Here is a 24,614-nt window from a genome sequence, read left to right on the forward strand (position 1 = left end):
ATGAACACAATTACAAAACACTTTTCACACAAATAAAATCAGATTTAAATAACTCGAAAAACATCAGTTGCTCATGGGTAGGTCGAGCTAATATAATAAAAATGACAATCCTACCTAAGCTAATTTACTTATCCAGTGCCATACCAATCAAACTACCAAGAAATTATTTTATACAGTTAGAAAAAATAATAACAAGATTCATTTGGAAAAACAAAAGGTCCAGAATATCAAAGGAACTAACGAAAAGAAATGCAGGAGAAGGTGGCCTAGCAATTCCAGATCTTAAATTGTATTATAAAGAAGCAACCATCAAAACTGCTTGGTACTGGCTAAGAAATAGAGTGGTGGATCAGTGGAATAGGTTAAATATGCAAGACACAGTAGTCAATGACTATACTAATGTATTATTTGATAAACCCAAAGACCCCAGCTTCTGGGATAAGAACCCACTCTTTGAAAAAAACTGCGGGAAAACTGGAAAAGAGTATGGCAGAAACTAGGCATAGACCCAAATTTCACACCATGTACCAAAATAAAGTCAAAATGGGTTCATGACTTGGATATAAAAGCTGATACCATAAGTAAACTGGGAGAACAAGGAATAGTTTACCTATCAGATCCATGGAGAACAGAAGAATTCATGACCAAACAGGAGATAGAGAACATTAGGAAATGCAAAATGGATAATTTTGATTACATTAAATTGAAAAGTTTTTGCACAAACAAAGCCAATGCAACTAAGATTAGAAGGAAGGTAGAAAATTGGGAAAGAATTTTTACAACCAGTCTCTCTGATAAAGGCCTCATTTCTAAAATATATAGAAAATTAAGACAAATCTATAAGAACACAAGCCATTCCCCAATTGATAAATGGTCAAAGGATATGAACAGACAGTTCTCAGATAAAGAAATTAAAGCCTTCTATAGTCATATGAAAAAATGCTCTAAATCGTTATTGATTAGAGAAATGCAAATCAAAACAACTCTGAGGTACCACATCACACCTATCAGATTGGCCAACATGACAAAACAGGAAAATGATAAATGTTGGAGAAGATGTGGGAAAATTGGAACACTAATACATTGTTGGTGGAGTTGTGAAATGATCCAACCATTTTGGAGAACAATTTGGAACTATGCCCAAAGGGCTACAAAAATGTGCATACCCTTTGATCCAGCAATAGCACTTCTAGGGCTATATCCCAAAGAGATCAAACAAATGGGAAAAGGACCCACATGTACAAAAATATTCATAGCAGCTCTTTTTGTGGTGGCAAAGAATTGGAAATTGAGAGGATGCCCATCAATTGGGGAATGGCTGAGCAAGTTGTGGTATATGAATGTAATGGAATACTATTGTGCTATAAGAAATGATGAACAGGCTGACTTCAGAAAAACCTGGAAAGACTTATATGGTCTGATGCTGAGTGAAGTGAGCAGAACCAAGAGGACTTTGTATACACAATAACAGCCACGTTATGCAATGACTAATATTGTTAAACTGAACCCTTCTCAGCATTACAAGGATCTAAGACATCTCCAGAGGCCTCAGGATGGAAAATGCTGTCCACATCCAAAGAAAGAACTATGGAAGTCAAATCGCTATCACTTATTTTTACCTTCTGTTGAGTTTTGTTTCATCTTTCTGATGGTTCCTCCTATTGGTTTTAATTCTTACTTACAACATCACTAATGTGAAAATATGTTTAATAGGAATATAAATGTAAAGCCTATATCAGATTGTGCGCCGTCTTGGGGAGGATGGTGGGGAGGAAGGGGGGAGAAAAATTTTCAACTCAAAAGCATATGGAAGTGATTGTTGATAAATCAAAATAAATTAATAAAAAAATTTTTAAAAAAATCCAGGCAAGTGATAATGAGGCCTAAATTAGCATATTGCCTGTGGCAATGGAGAGGGAGAAATAGATGCAGAGGAGTTGACAATACTTTGCAAGGGATGAAAGGGGACAGGAGTTGGTCCTAGGATTTCACTGGCCCAGGGGACTCTTGGCTGAAGAAATTCTGTCTACCAGTGCAGGTTGGCACCTTCTCGGCAACTTATAATCTTAATAGTCTAGATTATGGAGAAGTTAAATGACTCAGCCAGGGTCACACAGCCAGTATATATCAGGTAGGACCTGAACCCAATTTTCCTGGCTCCATAATCAACTTTCTATCCATTGCTACCACTTAAATAGGGCAACTAGGTGGTGCAGCGGATAGAGCATGGGGTATGGAGACAAGAAGACCTGAGTTCAAATCCAACCTCAGACACTTACTAGTTGTGTGACCCTAACCAAGTCACTTAACCCTGTTTGCCTCAGTTTCCTCATCTGTAAAATGAGCTGGAAAAGGAAATGGCAAATGACTCTAGCATCTTTGCCAAGAAAACTCCGAATGGGGTCACAAAGAGTCAGACTCAACTAAAATGACTGAACAACACCATTTAAGTGGTAATAATGACTCGTAAAACTATAAGGTGGTGATTGGCATATGGGAGATAAGGGAGACTTTAGAATCAAAGATGACTCTAGGACAGAGGTGTGCTGGTAAATATCTAACAACTGGCTCTCAAAAACAACACCACCACACTTTGAGTTTAATCTGCATTAATCAAATTTTCTCCATAACTTTCTTAAATACAGAAAATCAACAAAACAACAAATCAAACCCTGACTTGCAGCATTTGCTGATTTCTGAGGCATAAATGATCACACTGAATAGTTAACAATCGGCTCCCTTGAGCAGGTTAAGAACTGATTCCAACCTACTCCTACTCAAGAGGATTCCCTGATCACACCTGCTACACTTATATCTAGCCTAAATGTGCCTCTCTGCAACTGCCCTCCACCCCATACTTCCCAGTTCTGCCCTTTAGAGCCAAGCAGAACAAAGGTAATCATTATCTTCCATGGGGCTGGCCTTGAAATACTCGAAGACAGTTATCGTATCTCTCTGAAGAGTCTTCTCTTCCCCAGACTAAATATTCCCATCTCTTCAATGGATCAATGGATCTTCAACTTTGTAATCTCCATTAATCCATTAAGGATGATTTTAGGGATGAGGACATTCAACTTGTTGCCTAAATAAGAAATAAATCAGTTGATGACCCAAGGGGGCTACCTGCGGTCATTCTGGCTGATGAAACCCTCATTGAGCTTCTCCACAGCACTGGCCAACATAGAACTGGCATCATTGGCAAAGTCAAGGTCTCGGATCTCAGACACGGGCACAGAGACGATAGCAAAGGCTTCTTTGTCTTCCTTGGTGGGGCAGGTGCCCAGCTGCAATGACCGGGAGTTAGCGTCACTCTCCCACCAGGGAATGACCCTTTCTCATCTCATTTCCACAGCCTCCCCTCAGCAACCACTCTCACTTTCTCTTCCTCCTTCCCTCCCTTCCTCCCTTTCTTTCCTATCCTAAGGGGCTGGGAGCTACCATGAGTCGGATGGGCCGCTCCTCCTCGATGTCAATGGGAACGTTTGTGCTCTGGATCCACGTGTTGGTGCAGAGATGGCGCAGCCGGACATAGGAGTTTCTGGCACAGAGAGGTCAGGGGTCACACAAAGGTCATGAATCACAGAGAGGTCAGTGGTCACTTAAAGGTCAGAGGACATCTAAGAAATGGGCAGAAGCTGATGGGGTGAGGCGGGATGCAAGGTGGCATAGGAGCAGTAGGCCGTGATATAAACTCGCTCTTGTTAGCACTTCTTAATTTTCCAGAAAGCCCTGTGAACTATGAGGTAGAGAGGACAGGTATCATAACCCCTGTTTCACAGATAAGGAAACAGGTTTAGAGAAGGGAAATGACCTGCCCAAGGTTACACAACTACTTGGTGACACAGATAATATTAGAACCCAACCTGAGGCCTTAACAGCTGCCACATACTACAGACAGAACAGAGAATATAGGGTAAGGGATGTTCTAGCACCCATACAGCCCCATGGGGAAGCGAGGTCCCATCGCCACTATCCATACATATCTCCCCTCCCCTGATTCTCCAGCACAGGGTACTGGGCTTGGAGTCAAGAAGACTTCAGTGTAAAATGCCTCAAATACAGGCCGTGTAGATATACTAACAGTATGAGTTTGGGCAAGTCACCGTCCTCTGTGCCTCAGTTTCCTTATCAGCAAAATGATGAGTTTAGATTTGACTCTAAGGTTCCTTCCAGCTCTGAATCTAGAAAAGTAGGATAATCCTACGATCCCCCTCTCGGGGGCAGGGTTGAGAGGGACAGAGGGAGAGGGGATACAAACCTAGGCACAAAAGAGTCGGTCTTCTGCAATGTGGTGGGATCAAGCTCAAAGAGAGAAGCGATATCATTCCCGTGGGGCACAGCCACTAGTCGGTATTTGATCTTCTCACCAGCATTTCTTCGGGCAGTCCTCCCCTGAGACGCCTAAGGGAAATATAACTTCCTCAGACCTCAATCCTTCCCATCTCCAACAGCAGCATTAGCTCTAGAACCTTCTAGTCCCCCTTCTGTACCCCACCACTTCAGGGGGCCCAGAGCTCCCATCCAGGTCCCTGGCTGCTTGGCCCAAACCCCTGTCTATGGAAGCCCTCTCCATTCCAATCACCCAACAAACATTTATTAAGCACCTACTATATGCCAGGAACTGTATTAGGCATAAGACCAACAGTAAAATAATAATAAGACAGTCCCTGCCCTCAAATAGCCACTTACGGTTCCTGTAGCTTTGGGTTCTCCTGAATCACCCTTGTAGCTGGGGTTTTCCTAGAAAAAGAACAAAGGATATAAACTGGCCTGCTCTATCAGTGACACAATAGCTGGTATTTATATAGCATTTTCAGGGTTGAAAAGCACTTTGCATTTGTTATTCACTCGATCCTCACAACAACCTGGGGATGTAGATGCTATTATTATACCCATTTTACAAAAGAGGAAACTGAGGCTGAGAGGGGTTAAGTGACTTGCCCAACTCATAGAGCTGATAAGTGTCTAAGTCAGAATTGGAAGTCTTTTTATATGTGTGCATGTGTGTGTATATGTGTGTGTATGTATATGTATATGTATACGCACACACACACACACACATACACACACACACACACACACACACACACACACACACACACACACACACACATATATTAAGCACCAAACCATAACCACATCACCCTGGAATGGAAGATGAGAAAACATCTACTGGTCCCCAGGGGGCTAGGCAGGTGTTTCCTCACCCTCTCATATTTTAAGCCACAGCTGTTAGCACAGCCACTGGCTGCAGGTGCTTCCAGCTTCCAGAAGGAATCAGAGTTTTAGGGGAAACCTTAGGTATCATCTAGTCTAAGCCCCAATTCTGCTGATGAGGAAACTGTGGCCTAAAGAAGTTAATGGACCTGACCATGCTCACACAGGTAGTAAGATGAGACTGTTCCCCCAAGTTCCTCCCAACCCTCACCCACTCCCACCCCTAACAAGGCAGAGCAGTGAGCAAGAACCCAAAAACTACAGAGGTCTCCTCCCCGACTCCCTCATAACACATATGCATATGCATATATACTTGCATGTATGCACACACACAGCTACAACTGCATACATACACAACTCTATGCTGCTGCATACACATCCGGATGCATGCACTTATGCTCACATGCCAGAATACTTGGATGCACATATAAATTTATGCACAAGTACATACACCACTCATGTTTACACAAATACATGTGCACACACACTTCAACTCATCCCCGTCTTCTGTCCTCACCTCTGCTGCCAGGTAATTGCCCGTGGCCAAGTGTTTAAAGCGGTACAGGCCATTCCAGTGGCCAGCCCCTCCACGGCAGGGGTCATGGTGGACAACCTAAGAGAGAACCATAGAGACCAGGTGAGTTGAAAGATGTCAGACTATGCTCAGACCCAAGGGGCATGGGAAAATATGAAGCTAAGCCCAAGACAGGCAAGGTCCAAGTAAAGAGTGGCACAGGCAAGAGAGGATGAGCTCAAAGAGCTTAGACACTCTACCTCCCATCCCTGGGGCTCCTGGAAGAGCTAGCCCTAGTAATCTGGGAGATACTAGCTTTTCTCCCATGGGATTATAGAAGAGATGGGAGTATTAGAGGTCAGGGACCTAGAGTTTGAGAAACGAGAGGGGTTGCAGAGTGAAGAGATGGGGTCCAAAGGGCTGAGAAAGGAGGTAAGGGCTGGAGAGGGCTTTATGGAGAAGGAGTAATGATTCAAGGGCTGGAGCTAGAGAAGGTTGAGTATGGCTCTGGCTCCAGGAGTTAGGGGTTCAAGGTAGATCTGGGGCCCTGGGGTTAGAGCAATAATAATAATTTCTAGTATTGATATAATACATAACACTAAAGGAAGTTTACACAAATGATGTGGGGATCAGATTAGCGAGATGGATGTCAGGAACTGGGCTGTGTCGCTCTGAGGAGCTCCATCCTTAGGGTCTTACCTCCACCTCCCAGAGAGCATTGGAGCTGGTGGCTGACGTGGCAGACTGGCGCAGGGTGGTACGAAGGAACACCTGTAGCTTGCCCTTGTACTCATCACACGTCAGAAACTTCTCCTGCTCTGCATGGAATAAGCGTACCACATCTCCCTGCAAAACAAAGAAAGGCTCAGGGTTGGGGGAGGAGGGTCTTATGGGAAAGGCACAATGCATCCCCCAACCGTAAAGGCTTCTTGCTACAAGTAATTCCCCAAGGAAAAACCAGTCCCTTCTATACTTTCGCCCATGCCCTAGGAATCTTTCTCCCTGTGCTTCACAGAATCACAGAATTTTAGAATCAGAAACAACCTCAGCAACCATTGTATCCAAAGAGAATCCCCACTATAGCCTATTAAACAAGTGGTCACCAAGCTTCTGCTTGAAGACCTCCGAAGAGGGAGACCCCTTCTACTTTGGGGCAGCTCTACTTATTAGGAAGCTTTTCCCAACACCAAACTTAATGTGACCCCTTCATAACTTCCATCCATTACTCCCAGTCCTGCCTTCTGGGACCAAACAGAGCCAGTCTACTCTCTCTTTCACATGTCAGCCCTTCAGATACTTGAAAGCAGCTATTCTGCCCCTTCTGAGTGTTCTCTTCTCCTGGCTAAATACATCCCCAGTTCCTTCCACTCATCTTCATATGTCAAAGACTCAAGGCCCTAAAACATCCTTGTTGCCTTCCTCTGGACACTCTTCAGTTTACTAATGTTCTTACACCAGGGGAATCAGAATTGAACACAATGAGCTTCTTCGAAACAACACCCACTCAACCAGCCATTTACAAAGAAAAACAAAGCTACCACAGCATGAGAAAATCTTGGGGGCACAAACTTCTCAGCCCAGTATTTGAGGCCTTCCATGCTTTGACCTTAACCCATCTTCCCACATTTACTCTGACTCTCATGTTTGTAATTTTGGTATTATCTTTGACTAGTTCACAGATCTTTCTCCCTCATTCTTTATATTCAATCAGTTATCGGTTCTATTGAATTCACCCCTATAACATCATTCACATTTGTCCCCTCTTTTCTATTCCTACTGCTACCACAATGGCCCTGGCCCTCATTGCTACTCCCTCAGACTAGAGAATTGCAAGAGTTTTCTAGAAGTCTTCCTCTTTCTATTCTTTCTCAATTCCTATACACTGTGATATATAGAAACTGTATAGAGAGATAGAACATATCTATCTATTATTTAATAAAGTAGTGATAAAATTGCCCTGTAACCCTGTCTGTATTTTTTGCTTTCTTTCGTGCATTTAAATTCAATATGTTTTTCATGCTAATGCTAAACTAATCTTCCTAAGAAAGAGATCTGGTTAAATCACTCCTCTACTAGGAAAAAAATCAAAGCTATAGAGTCATATGAAAGATACTCTAAGTAAATAGAAATTAGAGAAATGTAAGTTAAAACAAGTCTGAGGTACTACCTCACACCCATCAAAGTGGCTGACAGAAAAGGAAAATGACAAACACTGGAGGGGATATGGTAAAACAGCTACAAATGTACTGTTGGTGGAGTCATGAATAGGTTCACACCTTATAGAGAGCAATTTGGAACTATGCCCAAAGAGCTATAAAACTATGGTTACCCTTTGATCCAGCAGTATCACTACTATGTGCCATGAGAAGATCAAAGAAAAAGGAAAATGACCCATATATACAAAAGCATTTGTAGCAGCTCTTTTTGCAGTGGCAAAGAATTGGAAACTGAGGTGATCCTCAGTAATTGGGAAATGGCTGGATAAGTTATGGCAGGTTCCCCACCCCTGAGTTATGGTATATGAATGTGATGAAATGCTATAAGAAATGATGAAGAGGATGGTTTCAAAAACCATGGGAAGGCTCATATAAACTGATATAAAGTGAGCTGAGCAGAAACACGAGAACAGCAATATTGCAAACATAATCCACTGTGAAAGACTGAGTAACTCAGGAATTCAATGATCCTCCAGAATTCCAAAGGACTCATAATGAAAAATCTCTTCACCTCCAGAGAGAGATACTGGTGGACTCAGAGTGCTGATTGAAGCATATTTTTTCTCATTTTTTCTTTTTCTTTTCTTTTTTTTCAGAATATAGCTAATGGGTAAACATGTTCTGCATGACTTCACATATATAAAGGGTATTGTACTTCTTGCCTTCTCGATGGGTGGGGGAAGGGTGGAGAGAGAGAGAATTTGGAACTGAAAATAAAAATCAAATTAAATTTTTTTAAAAGTCACTCCTCTGTTTAGTAAACTTCAGTTGATCCCTAACGAGTAAAGTATTCTAGGCTCTCTAGAACCAAGCACCACTCTATCTTTTATTACAGCCCTGTTCACACCCTATCTTCCAACCAAACTGAAGGACTTTCTGGCCTCCAAAGAGGTCCTGTGCTCCAGCCTCAGTGCCTTTGTTCACACTCTTACCTGAGACTGGAATGCCCTCCCTCCCTATCTCTGCCTGTCAAAGGCCAGCTCAACCCACCCCTCCAAGAAGACTTTCTTGATGGCCAATCCAGTAAACATTTATTAAGCATCTACTTTGTGCCAGGCACAGTACTAGGCACTTGGGATACAATTAATAAAAAGCAGCCCCTGCTCTCAAGGAGCTTTACAATCTCATGGGTTGGGGGAGGGGGGAAGAGAGAGACAATACACAAAAGGAGGCAGGAAAGGTGTGGAAGGTGGGGGGCAGGGAGACACTAGGCAGATATCTCTGTCCATTCACTTAGCTCTGCTATGTGCCAGGCATTGTGCTAGGCACTTGGAATACGAAGGCAAAATAAGAGTGCCTACCTTCAATGAGCTTACATCCTACCAGGTAAGACAATATATAAGAAGATGCAAAATAAATACAAGGTAATTTGGTAAGGGAGGCATTAGCACCTGGGGGGAAACCAAAAGGGCAGTGAGGATTACAATCTGAACATGGGGGGAGCCTGTGCAAAGGTCCAAATAAATGGACTAGAGCAACATTTCTCCTCAGACTTCAACTGCCTGACAAGTATACAAAAATGTTTACAAATCTTTATGAAATTGTAGTTAATCACCCACTTGTATCTGTAATCTATTGTTATAAAATATTTCCCATATGTCTGTTACATACAACTTATACTTTTCCAGCTTATAGCTATGAATTTGCAACTGAAATTGGTTTTGCAACTTCAACATGCTTTGTTTTATAGCTTTCCAATGTACTTGTCATGTAATATCATGAACTGTTACAGTTAATCTGTTTGTAGCCCTTCAGAGTTCTACAAGGGCAAGAACTGTCTCATCTAAACTTTATATCTTCCCAGTGCCTAGGGCAATACTAAGCACACAGTAGGCACTTAATAAATATCTGCCTATGAACTGTGAACTGATCTATCTGTTTTGCAGGGCAATCTGAAATTATTATCAGTTATAAAACTGTGTATACCCTTTAACCCAGCAATACCACTATTAAGTCTGTTTTCCAAGGTGATCAGGGAAAAAGGAAAAGAACGTATGTTCTCAAATATTTATAGCAGCTCTCTCTGTGGTGGCAAAGAACTGGAAATTGAGGGGATGCCCATCAATTGGGGAACGGCTAAACAAATTGCTGTATGTGATTATGATGGAATACTTCTGTGCTGTAAGAAATGATGAGCTGATTGATTTTAGAGAAACATGGAAAGACTTACATGAAATAACGAAGAGTGAAATGAGCAGAACTAGAGAACGTTGTATATGGTAACAGCAATATTGTTCAAAGAATAACTACGAATGACTAAGTTATTTTGAGTATATTAATACTCAAATCAACTACAAAGAAGCTATGAAGGAAGACGCTATCCACCTCCAGAGAAAGAATTGATAAATAAAGTATGTATACTATGGTTTGGTGCGTATGTGTGTGTGTGACTGTCTGTCTGTCTGTCTAATGGTGGCCTTCTCTAGTGTAGCATGGGGAGGCAAAGGTGGAAAAAAGTGCATAGCAGAGAACAAAGTACAGAAGGAAGTGCAGAAAAGCAGGGTAGCTTTGAAAATGATATATAGTATCGATTCATAGTTTCATATTGAATCTTCTTTCTGTGTTGTGCTGTGTACATGGAAATTTTTTTTGTCTTTTTATATTTAAGTTCAATATGAATAAAAAATTTTCAAAATAAAAATAAGCAAATGTCTGCCTCACGCTAATTCCCTGTATACACCTTAGAATCCAGTCAAGCTAGACTAGCTACTTTTTCCCAGATATGTTGAACTTTTTACAATCTCTTCAACAGTTGTCCCTGTTGTTTCCTTCCTGGGAAGCACCTACCCCACATCTCTCTTTCTGCAGAAATCCTAACCATCATTCAAGGCCTAGCTCAAATGGCACATTTCTCACAAAGCCTTCCTTGCCCGAAGTGGCTGTTGTCAGAGTCCACACGGCATTGTGTCTGTACTTCTAATCACTTTCTGCCCAATGCATTGTGGGTGTCTGTGAGCACATTTTATTCCCAACAGGGGACTGTCAATTTCTTAAGAATAAAGATCATTTATTAGTCACTTCTGTATTCCTCACAGGGCCTGTGTTTTTCTTGGCCTCTGTCCAATAGGCTGTTGGTTATCTAATCATGTCCCCTCCTATTGCTTGGGACCCCTTCCATTCTACCCAGCCCCTTCCATTTCTGGGAATCTTCTATGCAGGGTAGAAACTTTCCAGTTTCCTAAATGATTGATGCTTCTCTGCCTGTGACCTTGTGGGAAATAAACCAGACTGACCTAAGCAATGGACCCCTTTCCTCCCTATAAAATACCCAAGCTATTCTGACCCCAGGCCATGATTTGAACAAGCTGTCATGGAACAAGAGATCTGGACCACTGAGCTCTCCTTTTTCCTCCCATTGTCTCAAGACCATTCTACCTGAGACCCCCAGGCAATATCTCTGGTAGTATCCCTCCCCAGTCCTGCTCTAGAATTCATGTTCAGTCATTTCAGTCATGTCCAACTCTTCACGACCCTATTTGAGGTTTTCTCAGCAGAGATACTGGAGCAGTTTGCCATTTCCTTCTCCAGCCCATTTCACAGATGAGGAAACTGAGGCAAACAGGTTAAGTGACTTGCCCAGAGTCACACAGCTAGTAAGTATATGAGGCCAAATTTGAACTCAGGAAGAGAAGTCTTCCTGACTCCAGGCCCAACACTTTGTGCACTGCACCACCTAGCTATCCCACTTAAAAAATACAGAGATCACAAATTTAGAGATGGGTGGGACCTTGAAGGTTGTTTTCACGTCCAACCCTCTCATTCTACAGATGAGGAAACTGAAGCCTAGAGGGTTTAGATGATTTTCCCAGGGTCAGTCACATGGCTAGTAAATGTGTGAGGCAGGACTTGAACCTAGGACTTTCTGACTCCCAAGTCCAGCACTTGATCATACCATATACTCTCTAAGAGCAAAAGAAGAGAAGTCTGATTGGTTTTCATACTCCTGAGGTCACAGAGATTATACTCAACACAGAGATAGGTGCACAGATTTAGTAAGCAATAGGTATGTATCCACACACCCATTCCTGGGCCAATGACAGTGAGCGATACAAAGAAATAGAAGCCCCTGCCTTTGAGGAGCTCAGAGTCTAATGGAAGAAGGGGGCTGGATGTGAGATAACATACACAGCTGAATCAAATCAAGAAAATAGTATGTAATTGGGCTGAATTGCTTTGTATGGTCCAATGTGTTCTGAAAAAAGAAAGTGAATGGTCAGGGAAATCTTCATGGAAGAGGTGGAATTTGAACTGGGTGTTGAAGGCTGGGAGTAACTGAAGTAGTTGGGGATTCCAAGAAGAAGAATCGGAATTTAGAAACTAAGTAAGGGGTGACGTGGACAAAGGGCTGAGCTTGGAGTTAGTTCAAATTTGTTTCTAGTCTCTAGATCAAAAACTAATCAATTAAAAAAAAGCCTAATCAAATCAGTTTCCTCATCCATAACATGAAGTTAATAATAGTCACTATCTCCCAGGGTTGTTATGAGGATCAAATGAAGTAATCATTATGGTAAAGCACTTTGGAAATTTTAAAGTGCTACATAAATGCTGGGTATTTTATCATCATCATCATCATCATCATCAAAGGTATGTGCAGATGAGGAGCCACCCTTGACCTCTCAGTGTTGGAGAATACAGCAAGATAAGGCTGGATAAAGAGGACCCTGCAAAGCAGAGGGATCAGGACAAGAGGTTGTCAGCAATGGGTCCCCACCAGGGATGGGAGAAGTGATGAAAGTGTGACTATGCTAGAATGTTTTAATTATTTACAGTGGCTTGTTGAAATTTGGCTCATCAATCAGGCTGTTTTTCCAGACTGTTAAGTAGGTTTCACAGATCCTGGTTTCCTTCTTTAGCCTGAATTCTTGGTGACTTGGGCCTACTCTTCAGTTCCACTTTAATTCAGCTCTCTTCACAGCCACCCTGAATCCCTACTGAGTGGTGCCCTCCTCCTATGAAAATCCCCCAAATCCCTGTGAACTAGGCTTTCTCTTTTCTTCCTGTTCTTTGAAACTTTTTCTAATGGCCACTCCCAAAAGCCTCTATCCCAAAAGCTCATTCCATTATTTAAGCATTTTGTTGACTTCTTTTTGTTTTAACATCATAGTCATTTATGGATATGCTACCACTGGCCTTCTCTTGGAGCAAACAATTAAGCAAAACCAGCAGACCCAACGACCTCGTCTGGCAGCATATACATTATTATGCACCCATAGTCCTCTACCTCTCTATCAAAAGGGGGAAAGTGGCTCCTCACCTCTTTTCAGGAGCCAAGATTGGGCATTACAATTACCAAGCATCTGGCTTCCTTCCTGTATTCTTCTTTATTTACATTTCAATCAACTCACTCTGCAGTATGATATAATTTCTTTCAAAAGTTTCTATTTTTTCCCCCTTATTCATGACCACTCCCCTTCCTGAAGAATTTATGCTTCTGGGACTCTTCTGGAAGAATTGTCACCTCACCCACTTGTCAAATAAAACTCTCTTAGTTCAAATATCAGCATATCTGAAGCCCAGTTTCCATTATGATTACTCCTTCCCCAGCTAGGCAGGGTTGCCATCAAATCCATGTACACTGGGGAGAGGGTGCTTTCTGCCACAGAAGGCACCGAGCAAAAGGTACAAGATGGTGACATAAGATCATTGCTGGGGGAGGGGGAAGAAGGAAAGTGATAATAGTAAACACCAGAAAGACAATCACAGGAAAAAGGACAGAGACCCCAAACTGCAGAAAATTTGTGTAGAAAGAAGACTAAGAAAAAGAAAGCAGCTAGGCAGCTCAGTGGATAGAGTGCTAGGCCTGGAGTCAGGAAGACCTGAGTTTAAATATCCAGTTTCAGACACTTACTAGCTGTGTGACCCTGGGTAAGTCACTTAAACTCTGTTTGCCTTAATCTATTGGAGAAGGAAATGGAAGACCACTCAAGTTATCTTTGTCAAGAAAATATCATGGCTGGTAAGATCCACAGGGTCATGAAGAGTTGGACAAGACTGAATTGATGAACAACAAGGAAAAGAAAGCAGGCAAGACTGGAGAGGGAATGGAAGGACTAGGAAAGGGTATAAAGATACAGAATCGGAGGACAAAACTGGGGTAGCAGAATGAGTTTCAGAGATGGCTGCAAGACCAAAGGGAAATGTTTGGGAAGGGGAAATGAGGCTCAGGCACCAGGAAGAGGACTGGAAGGTAGAGCTGTGGGGGTGAGAAGAGTAAAGTTCAGGCGAAGGCTGAAAGGTGCAAAAGAGAATCAGGATGGGGTAAGGAGGGTACAGATGGAGTGATAAGAAAGGAAGGGCTGCCCCAGAGAGCAAAGCTAGAGGGATCAGACAGGAGAATAGGGCTAGGCGGAATGAAGTGGAGAGAAGGTGAGGCATGGAAGGAAAGGCTTCGAGGGTGAGGATGGGGGAAGATGTAAATACCGAAGAAAGTATCCTACTGGGGAAACCACTGAGCAGTTTAAAAGTATAATTTTTTCTTTTCTTTAAATCCTGGGTCTCCCTACCTCTCCCAGGCTGGAGTACAGGGAATGCTCACAAGCCCAAACTCACTACAATTGGTACAAGCAAGAGCTCTGACCTGTTCCATTTCCTATCTAGACTGGTTTTCCCCTCCTTAGGCAACCTGGTGGTTCCCTGGCTCCTGGAGACTCCTCATTTTGAGGCTGAACTTAGTGGAGATACCTGATTAGCTTAGCCAACTGCAGCTCAGAACTCCTGAGTTCCAGAGATCCACTGACCTCAGACTCCAAAGTAGCAGGGATTCTAGACTTGTACCAAAGTATACTATCTTGAAGACCTTCTCTCTAGGGCTCTTACCCCTTTCAAAACCTCCTCCAGGTGGTCTCGGAACTTCATGAACAAGTTGATTTTCCAGCTGGTGTTGCAGTTGACAGAGTTGACCTGGGTGAAGGGAAAGGAATCCTGTGAGGTCCCAGAGGTTCCAAGTGACTCAGGGGATAGGAGCTGGGAGAGCCTTGAGGAGCCATCTGCCAAAGAGCTAGAAGAGGGACAATTGCAGGCACCTCCTCCGCCCCAGTGGCCTCCCCTTGCTCCTATTCAGAGCACAGGGGGGAAGACACTTGGTTTTATGGAAATATTCACCCTTCCAGACCCAACAGTTAGATCCTAGACTGGGCCCTGAACATCTCATTCCTAGGACACCCACTTCACTGCTACCTCTCCTCCCATATAAGGAACATACCGAAGTATGGGAGAAACTGTGCATGCATCTTTCACCAGGTCAGGTAACATAATTATGCATCCCCAAAGAGTCAAGAACGAAGGTGACAGACAGCCCTCCCAGCCTCTCTGGGCCTCACCTCTTTGCAGCCGGCATTGTCACTGAGCTCATAGTTGCTGGCGTGCAGGGGCTGTCCAGCATTGACAGGGTTCAGGATCACTTTGTCCCCCACAACCACCTGGGTGGGAGAGAACAGGCAAGAATAAGAAGAGCAGGGAGAGAGGGCTGAACTCCCTCCCTTTAGCTGCCTGGATTTCTTTAGGACCAGAAATCTATCCTTTCCCTTCCTGATTTTCCAGCCTTCTCTCTAGGCCTCGGTTTCCTCCTGTGTGAAACTGGAGAGAAAATGTTCACCCCAGCCCATCCCTGAAAAGGACGGGAAACAAAGATGTGGGAGAAATACCAAAAAAAGCAATTGCCTCAGCCTCTAATGGGACCTTTTGACCTTTGGTGTTTGAGGAAGTGCCATCTCTCCTGGCCCGCCTTAGTTCCCAGCCCGGAACTCACATTGTCCCCATTGCTGCGAAGCTTCCAGAAAGGCTGGATAAAGAGCCAGGAGCCCTCATTGCCAGTGGCATCCAGAGTCACCCTCATGGCGTTCTTCTCCAGCAGAGCTGGTAGCCTTTTATTCACAGTCAAGTACTTGTTGCTCTTCATGTGAAGGAGCTGGAAGGAAGGAGAGGGGGGGTGGGGACAGGAGGTTGTCATGACAACCCCAAGGGGTGAAACCCTGGGCCAGGTATCAGCAAAGGGAGCTGAGCCAGCAGCGGCCTCAGGACCCACCAATACACCGTGGCATGGGCCATCAAACATACAGAGACCCACAAATACAGTCTCTCATACACCTGGTTATACACAGTTACTCACATACACTCATGCACGGTCTCACAGTCACAGACACACATATTTACAATCACAGCTGTCAGTCACACAGAGAATCACAGTTATAAATGCAGTCAGCAAAAAAATACGCATTCACAATCACACCCATCAGTCACACACAAGCACGGTCATAAATATAGTCACCAAAAAATACACATTCACAAATCATACCATCAGTCACACACAGAATCACAATCACCAAAAAATGTGAGTTCAGTTATTTTTCAGTCATGTCCAACTCATCGTAACCCCATTTGAGGTTTTCTTGGCAAAGACACTGGAGTGGTTTGCCATTTCCTTTTCAAACTCATTTTACAGATGAGAAAACTGAGGCAAATAGGGTTAAATGACTCTCCCAAGGTCACATAGCTAGAAAGACTCTGAGGCCAAATTTGAACTCACAAAGATGAATCTTCTTGACACCAGGCCTGGTACCCTATCCATTGTACCACCTAGCTGTCCCCAAAAATACACATTCACAATCACACCATCAGTCACACACAGAATCACAGCCACCAAAAAATACACATTCAGTGTGATCAATCACAGATAGAATCAATGACCAAAAAATACACGTTCACAATCCTACCTATCAATCACACACAAAATTAGTGCTCACAAGATATCCTCTGAAAGTTCCTGTCTTTTCAGCCAGTCCCTCATAATACTATTATACTAATTTGGAGGAAAGGATCTTAGACTGCTGCTCCAAATGGTGAAAACAAATTAATACCTAATCTTATAACCTATAATTAACTTGTTGGGAAAATGTTCAGTTCCTTCAGTCCTCTGCTGATGCATTCAAGATTATGTTGCCCTAAGTTTCAAGGTGTCTTTCTGTTTCCTCACTACATCCTGTGAGAACCACTAAGTTGTTCATGAAGTAAAAAAAAAACAAACCAAAAAAAAAACAGCAAAGCTTACAACCAAGCCTCAGTCACTATGTCATGCATTTGTGACTTATTCACAAAACCACACAAATACAATCCTACTCATAGCCACACAAATAATACCTTAACCTCATAAAGTCACAAATATACACTTATAAAATAACTCCCAAGTCTTAAGGTCATAGCAATCACATTGCCTTACCCAAAGAGTTATAAATTCACAATCATACCCAGGCCTCACAGTCACATTCAAGTCTTATACCAGACACACACAAAATCACAACACAGAGAGACAAATCAACCTCATCACATACCCACACACACCCTTATGACCCAGAGGTCAGTTTACCGTCCAGAAGATGGTAGCCTAAGGCCACTTTCCCTGGCCCATCCAGAAGATGGTAGCCTAAGGTTACCTTCCCCAGCCCATTCCCTAAGTTTCCTCCTGACAGCATCCTTCCCCCAATTTTCTCCAGATGAAAGAGGAGAGAAAGAGAAGAAAGGAGAAGAAAGGAGAAATGATAAGTTCATGTCTCCTTCACAGGGCACCAGCTTCCAAGCAGAAGTATATAAGGGCAGACATAAGGGATAGACAGAGGCTGAGGTTGTGGATGGAGGAAGAAGGGGGACACTAAAGCACTGAGGGTGGGGAAATACACAGGAGGTGAGTCTCTACCTGTATGACACTGCCATACTTCACCACATCCCCGTGAACCTTCTTGTTCTCTGTCTCGTTTTGCTTCTGTTCCATTTGGGCTGCATGCTACAAAGAGATACAAATTGGAGAGAAAAGTGAAGGGTAAGGCAAAGAATCAAAATGGGTCCCTCCTTGGGACCTGGCCCCTAAGACAAAACATGCTCCGTCTTTCCTTAATAAGCTATATGGTAACACCACAGGCTAGAAACTCATTACTCCCTGTTCCAGGGACAAAGTCAGCCTCTTCTAGTCCAGACAGACAGTGTTAAGGAGAGACTGAAGAAACTGAGAAAAGCAGCGAAATGGAGGGAGCTCTCTATAAAGAAATAGATCAACTCCAAAAGACTCATGATGGAAAATGCTATCCACATCGAGAAAAAAAACTACAGAGTCTGAATGCAGATGGAAGCATACTATTTGCTCTCTTTTTTTTTTTGTTTGTTTGTTTCTTCTTTCTTGTGGTTCCTCTCATTGGCTCTAATCCTCTTTATGGTCTGACTAATGTGAATTTTTTAAAAAAAAATAGATCTTGGGGGGGGCAGCTAGGTGGTGCAGTGGATAGAGCACTGGCCCTAGAGTCAGGAGGACCTGAATTCAAATCCAGCTTCATACATTTGACACTTACTAGCTGTGTGACCCTGGGCAAGTCACTTAATTCCACTGCCTAGCCCCCCCACCAAAAAAAAAATAGATCCTGGTTTGTGAATTTTTTTGGAGTGATCCACGTGTCCGTTTGGGTGTTAATCTGTTTAAGGTTATAGAAACTGCTTTATATTTCCTTGGTTTTTCTTTAGGTGTTGGTGAGGGTAGGGGTGAGGAATTAGTTCAATAAGTTACTTGTCTGTTTTTGCCAGACACGTGATTTCATTATTATAGGGAACTCCCAGTGAGAAAGTTCCCTCTGTCTGCTACTTCTAGTCCTAGAGCAGGGGTGGAGAAACTGAGGCCTCAAGGCCACATGTGGCCCTCTAGGTCCTCAGGTGCGGGCTTTGACTGAATCCAAACTTCATCGTTCTGTGAAGTCTGGATTCAGTCAAAGGGCCACACTTAAAGACCCAGAGGGCCACATATGACCTCTAGGCCACAAGTTCCCCACCCCTGACTTAGAGAATTTCCTTCAGCCCTGAGAAGTTAAGTAACTTGACCAGGGTCACACAGTCAGTATGAGTTAAATGTAGGACTCGAACCCAGGTCTTGCTGACTCTGAGGTAGGCTTCCTATCTACTAAGCCACACTACCTCTCAGGGTGGATTTGTGCAAGATAAGATTAGACAGGAAAGTTGAGCTACAGATCACAAAAGACTTTGAAAGTAATGAAGTGCCCCAAACTCACCACCCCATCTGGAGGCTTCCTGATTGGCTAAGGATGAGCTTTGGATTGGAAGAATAAATCAATGATAGCACTCCGCAAAGCCCAGATGAATAAATTACAAAACTAGCCAGAATACATTCTAAACAGACAAAGCCATTTTCTTCTAGGGCCACGATGAGAGCAGAGGATACAACAACATCCCAGGCAAAGAAGGCCCCTAGACCAGGTTAGGCCTGGGGAACTACAGTTATTGATTAAGTTAGAAAGCTTATATCCCATCTCATTTGGAACCAGGTAGACTTCTCTTCTAACTACTTTTCTGTACGGGACCTGTGATTTCATTAGGCTTAGGTAACTCAAAGTGAGTGAACTCCCTCCACCAATGCACCTGCTCTGTAACTTATAATCTTAGAAAGTAGCTTGGAGAGCACTGAGAAAGTAAGTGACTTGTCCAGGATCTCATAGCCAGCATGTGTTAGAATCAGGGTTTGAATCCAGGTCTTATGTCAGTAAGAGGCCAACTCTCTCTCTAATACTATACCATGCTGCCTCTCTACTTACCTAAGTCTGGAATATTATTTAACTTATATACTCTCTTTTCCCTTCTGAATAAAATCTAGAAAACAGTAGTCTTGTGGTCTTGAGCGTGGGCAAACAGTGGGTAGAAGGGAAAGAGGGAAGTGAGTGCTAAACCCAAGCCACCAGAGATGATGACAGCAGTAGAGAAAGGGGAATATAAGTAATTACCCATATCAAGTGCAGCAGATTTCCGACCTCACAGACCAAGAAGGGTCAGGATCCCCCAATCTCTGGCTAAAGATTCAAGAGTTGTGGATGTGAGAGACAAAAGAGGAAAGCTCTTAGCCTGAAGAAGGCAAATTACCCTGAGCCAGCTCTGAGAGGAGTTGATGTCCTAGGAAGCTGATTACAGGTGAAAGAGGCCTGAGGCTCTGAACAGAATACAACATTCTTAAAAATCCTCCAAGGGAAGGAGATTTCCCAGCTGGACTGAGTGTCCAGGAGCACAGGACCTTCTGCCAGTATAAACCTCATAGGGACACTTCTCCATCTGGGGCCATGTTACACATCGCCCCCTTTCTTTACTCCCACATCCCCTATGGACTCCATGGCCTCTACCTTTTGTTGCCTCTAACGAGGGCTGTTCTACTCAGTGGGCCACAGAGTACCCAGCAGACTCAAAGGAAGGAGGCACAGTAGAAAGGGCACTGCATGTGGATCCTAGCTCTGTCTAGCTCTGCCATCTCAGTTTTGATATTTACTCCCTGTGCAACCTTGGTCAATTTACTGTATTTTCCTGAACTTCAGATTCCTCCCCAGCTCCTATGACCCCACCTCTGACACCAACTAGCTATGTGACCCGTGAGCTTCGGCCTCCTTTACCTCGATCCCCTCATCTGTACAATGAAGATAAAAACACTCTACTACCCATTCACAAGGCTATTGGGAGGAAGGCACTTTGTAAGTCACATAGCAAGGGCTCTATAAATATAACCTATGATTATTTATACCACAAAGGAAAGTTCAAACTTAGTGGTGCTTTTCCTCCAGTTGGTTTTCCTTTTTGCACTCAAAGAAAGTCTCCCCTAGGCGTTCCCTCACACCTCTTAGTCAGGAATTCCTTTCTACTAATTTCGGTTCTTCCTGCCCCCACCCCCTCCTCCCACTGGCCCTCTAAAGCCCAGCAGACTTACTCTCTTAGACTGAGTCAAGAGGACAGAGGAGAGAGAAGAGGTGGAGGCAGGCAGGGAGGGGCCAGAGATGTCCCAGCTCCCTAAAGACTGGGGGTGGGACTTGGTGCCACCCTTGAGGGGATTCCCAGATGCCCTTATCCCTGAGAGTATCTGAAATGAGTCAGTGACTCCCAAGCTCAAAACCAGCCCAGCTGGGGCAGGCAGACACTGGGTAGGTGGCCAAGTCCAGATTGGAAATCCAGAGCTGAGACCTAGGATGTTGTAGAAAGAATATGATTTGGAGTCAGAGCCCAGGCATTGGGCCCAGTTCTGCTACTTAGTATCTGTATGACAATAGGCAAGTTACTTATCTAATCTGGGTCTCACTTTCCTCATCAATAAAATGGGGAGGGGAAGTAGACGAATCAGTCAGTCAACTAGCATTTAAGCACCTATGAATCACCAGGCACAGTACTAAACATTGAGACTAAATCATAGAATCAATCAAAAATTTGGAGTTGGTAAGACCCTTAGAAGTCATCAAATCCAACCACCTCAGGAAACTGAGGTCCAGAGTAAGTCATAAGTTATAAGTGGCAGAGCCAGGATGTTCTGACCCAAGTGTTCTGACTCCAAACTCAGCAAGCCTTCCTAACCAACATTGCTGCTCTCCTAGGGACCCTTCTAGATAGAAATCTATAATCCCCTCATGACCATTGATCTCTAAGGTTTCTTCTTGACACTGTGACCCCATGTCCAGAGAGAGTCAAGAGCTCTCCTATTTCCTAACCACAGACCACGTACTCACAGACTACCAAGGCTGGAAGGGAATGTAAGCTACCATGTGGTCCAAACCCTTTATTTTACAGAAAGAGAAAATGAGACCCAAAGAGCAGAAGTAATTTGCCCCAAGTCACCCAGGGAGTCAGTGGCGGAGTTGGTACAAGAAGCCAAGTTTGCTAACTGCTCAGCCAGTACTCCTTTTGCTCTTTACACGAGTCTCTGGGTCTCTGAGTCTAAGTCACTGAAAGGGACATGGTGGCAAGGAACCTAGTCTCTGAGCCCACCGAGGACAAAACAAGCCGAGAACATGTACTACAGGATCTCTGTCCTTTGAGCTCTGTCCTTTAACGGGATGAAAACCCGGAGACCACGCCCTACGCTTCAGTGACCAGATTGCAGATCTCCACTGTAGCGTGTGAGAAGAGAGCATGTTTTGGAAATTAATGAAATCAGGGATTGAAATATATTTGGGAGTAGGAAGGGCTCTGGTGACTGAGGCCTAGACTTCATACTACATTGAGTTGGCATGGGCTCTACCCAAACCTTGTTCCAAGGGTGAAAGGATATTGGTCCATTTTCCAGTTCTAAATAATCCCATTCCATAGGAGAGAGAGCTGGGGGATGAGACAGTGAGCCAGAGAAGAGTCACCAAAGCTTGCCCACATGGAGGTCAAAGTCTGCTGATTCCCTTCCTTGTCTTCACTCTCACTGTTCTCACTCTCTCTGTCTTGATTCTCATTTCCCTTCTCTCCATTTTCATCTCCCCCATTGTCACTGTCCCCCTCCTTCATCTCTTTAATGCCATATCTACTTTTATGGACTATCTTGTTAGAGTCCATTCTATAATAATCTTCTAGAGGAACACCCAGGACTATAGTGTTAGAGTGGGCAGCTCTACTTTCCTCAATAGAGAAAAGGGCTTGTTATTAAAAAAAAAAACTTTGTTGATCTTTTCCCTCTTTCTCCTGCTTGTTATACTCCTTCTAGCTTCACCCTTACATATTCTCAGCATGGCTTTGCTTATTTGCTTAGTTGGATGCCTTGCCAAGCTTTTTTTAAACTGATTACCCTCCATAATTTCTCTTTGTTTTATAATATTGCTCATTCATTGTCTTCCATCATCCTTCTCTGTAAGATTTTTACAAATTAGTCAACATGTTAAATTAGTGTTGCCTTTGGCTGCCATAAATCTCTGCTTGGCATGTAAGTCAAATAAATATCTGCTGACTAAAGTGCTTCTTAAATTATTTTGATCTCTTCACTGATGTCAATTAAATCTCTGAATCAAATTGCTATGATCAGTGCCAAAGTCTTTTTCCTGTCCATATTCCATTTTTTTAAAGATCAATACCTTGTCTAAATAAGTCAGATTAGAGTAATTTTAATTACAAATCATGGGTTTTTCCCTTCTTTTTTATTATTCTCCTAACTTTATACTCATTTTGATATTTGCTCTAAAAAGTCAATGGTCTCTTGGGGCAGCTGGGTGGTGCAGTGGATTCTAGATTCTAGTGGATTCTAGAGTGGACCCCAGCCTTGAAGTCAGGAGGACCTGAGTTCAAATCTGAACTCAGACATTTGACACTTATTAGCTGTGTGACCCTGGGCAAGTCATTTAACCCCAACTGCCTCACCAAAAAAGAAACAAAAAAAAAAGTCAATGGTCTCACTAAATACACATAGTTGATTCAGGAATGGATCTCACGTTAATAATGAGGAATTTCTTCTCTGTTAATAGGTACTCAGTTTGATTTTTTTGCGATATTATTCAGCATTTGTCCAGTTCAGAACCTGACTCTTTTTTCTTTTTTTTTTTCTTTTTTAAGGCAGTTGGGGTTAAGTGACTTACCCAGGGTCACACAGCTGGTAACTGTCAAGTGTTTGGTCTGAGACCGGATTTGAACTCAGGTACTCCTGACTTCAGGGCCAGCGCTCTATCCACTGCGCCACTTAGCTGCCCCCCGACTCTTTTTTCAAAGAACAGATTCATGCTATATAGTTGTGAAGCTTGTGTCTGTCTTCTCTCACTCTTTACTCCCGAACCATATTTCCCAACATAATTTTTTCACCCCCTTCACCTACCTCACCTATTCTACCTTTGAATTAAAGTCACTGAGTATCAAAGTATATATTGATTTAATTTGGAATTTAATTTGGAATTTTAATTTGATTGAGTACTTCATCCTCTACAACAAATGTGGGTACATAGGTTACAATTATTTCCAGAGTAATCTTTTGGCAAGCACATATTGTGAGCACTGAAGTATAAGATGACCAAATACCCCTTGAAATGGTGTACTTAGTTGCCTCTGGGTGCATGATAAAACCATTTCTGTACATTCCCTTATTGGCCTCTTCAAGGAGAATCTATGACCATCTTACTATTTACCAGTAACTTCCTTCTAGTTTAGTTTATAGCTGGAATATCAAGATTGATACAATTTAATTCCTGGCATCCATGTCCCCACTTGGTCACTGGAGATCACATTTAGAGTAATAACAGCTAAACTAGTGCTTGTAGATACTATAAAAGAGGTGATTCTTAGCACCCTCTGCCCCTTTTCAGACATTCTGCCCTTGTCATTGCAGAAGTAAAAAGAGGCCCACATAGGACCAAGAGGGCCATTTTGTTTTTTGGTTTCACAGGTTGTCATGGCCAAAGAATCATCATGTGTTTAGCTTACTGTTAATGAGACTCTCTGAACTTAGTTGGGCTGGTCCTTTGCAAGCAGACTTGCTTTGCTGCCAGTACCGTATTCAAAGCCTTTCCCACATGGTAGAACCTGCCAGAGCTTGAGCTCAGCTGGCAAAGCCCTCAAGAACCCAGAGTCATCTCCACTGCCATAATGAGGCATCAGAGTAGGAGTTTTTGTAAGTAGATGTGTGTGAACATATAGGTCACAGATCACAGACTATCAGAATTAGAAGGCACACTAGAAACTACATAGTCCAACACTCATTTCATATATGAAGAAACTAAGCCCAGAGTGGTTAAGCAACTCACCCAAGCTCACACAGCTTATAAGCGGCAAAGAGAGGATTCAAACTCAAGTCCTCCAACTTCATGTCCAGTGTTTTTTGTACCACACTATCCTGCTTCCTATATCTGTGACTGTGTTTATACAAAAGAACACACCAAGGATGTGAATTTCTGTGTATATGCGTCTAAGCA

At 43.1% G+C, this 24,614-nt stretch overlaps 1 protein-coding gene across 1 annotated transcript in view; it reads right to left on the reverse strand.

Moving 5' to 3' along the window:
- Positions 1-24,614, reverse strand: part of ITPR3 (inositol 1,4,5-trisphosphate receptor type 3) — a 133,080-nt gene that overhangs the window by 68,267 nt on the left and 40,199 nt on the right. Inside the window, exons 4-13 of the mRNA XM_020999390.2 lie at positions 17,636-17,722; positions 15,695-15,853; positions 15,267-15,365; positions 14,764-14,847; positions 6,431-6,577; positions 5,735-5,830; positions 4,690-4,740; positions 4,259-4,401; positions 3,439-3,538; positions 3,124-3,284 (exon numbers count right to left, since the gene is read on the reverse strand). Of these exons, the coding sequence (XP_020855049.1) occupies positions 3,124-3,284; positions 3,439-3,538; positions 4,259-4,401; positions 4,690-4,740; positions 5,735-5,830; positions 6,431-6,577; positions 14,764-14,847; positions 15,267-15,365; positions 15,695-15,853; positions 17,636-17,722 (1,127 nt within the window). The remainder of the gene's footprint in view (positions 1-3,123; positions 3,285-3,438; positions 3,539-4,258; positions 4,402-4,689; positions 4,741-5,734; positions 5,831-6,430; positions 6,578-14,763; positions 14,848-15,266; positions 15,366-15,694; positions 15,854-17,635; positions 17,723-24,614) is intronic.

The sequence above is a fragment of the Phascolarctos cinereus genome, unplaced genomic scaffold (assembly GCF_003287225.1).
Source record: "Phascolarctos cinereus isolate Bilbo 61053 unplaced genomic scaffold, phaCin_HiC Scaffold_5;HRSCAF=322, whole genome shotgun sequence".
In the NCBI taxonomy this organism is placed as follows: Eukaryota; Metazoa; Chordata; class Mammalia; order Diprotodontia; family Phascolarctidae; genus Phascolarctos; species Phascolarctos cinereus.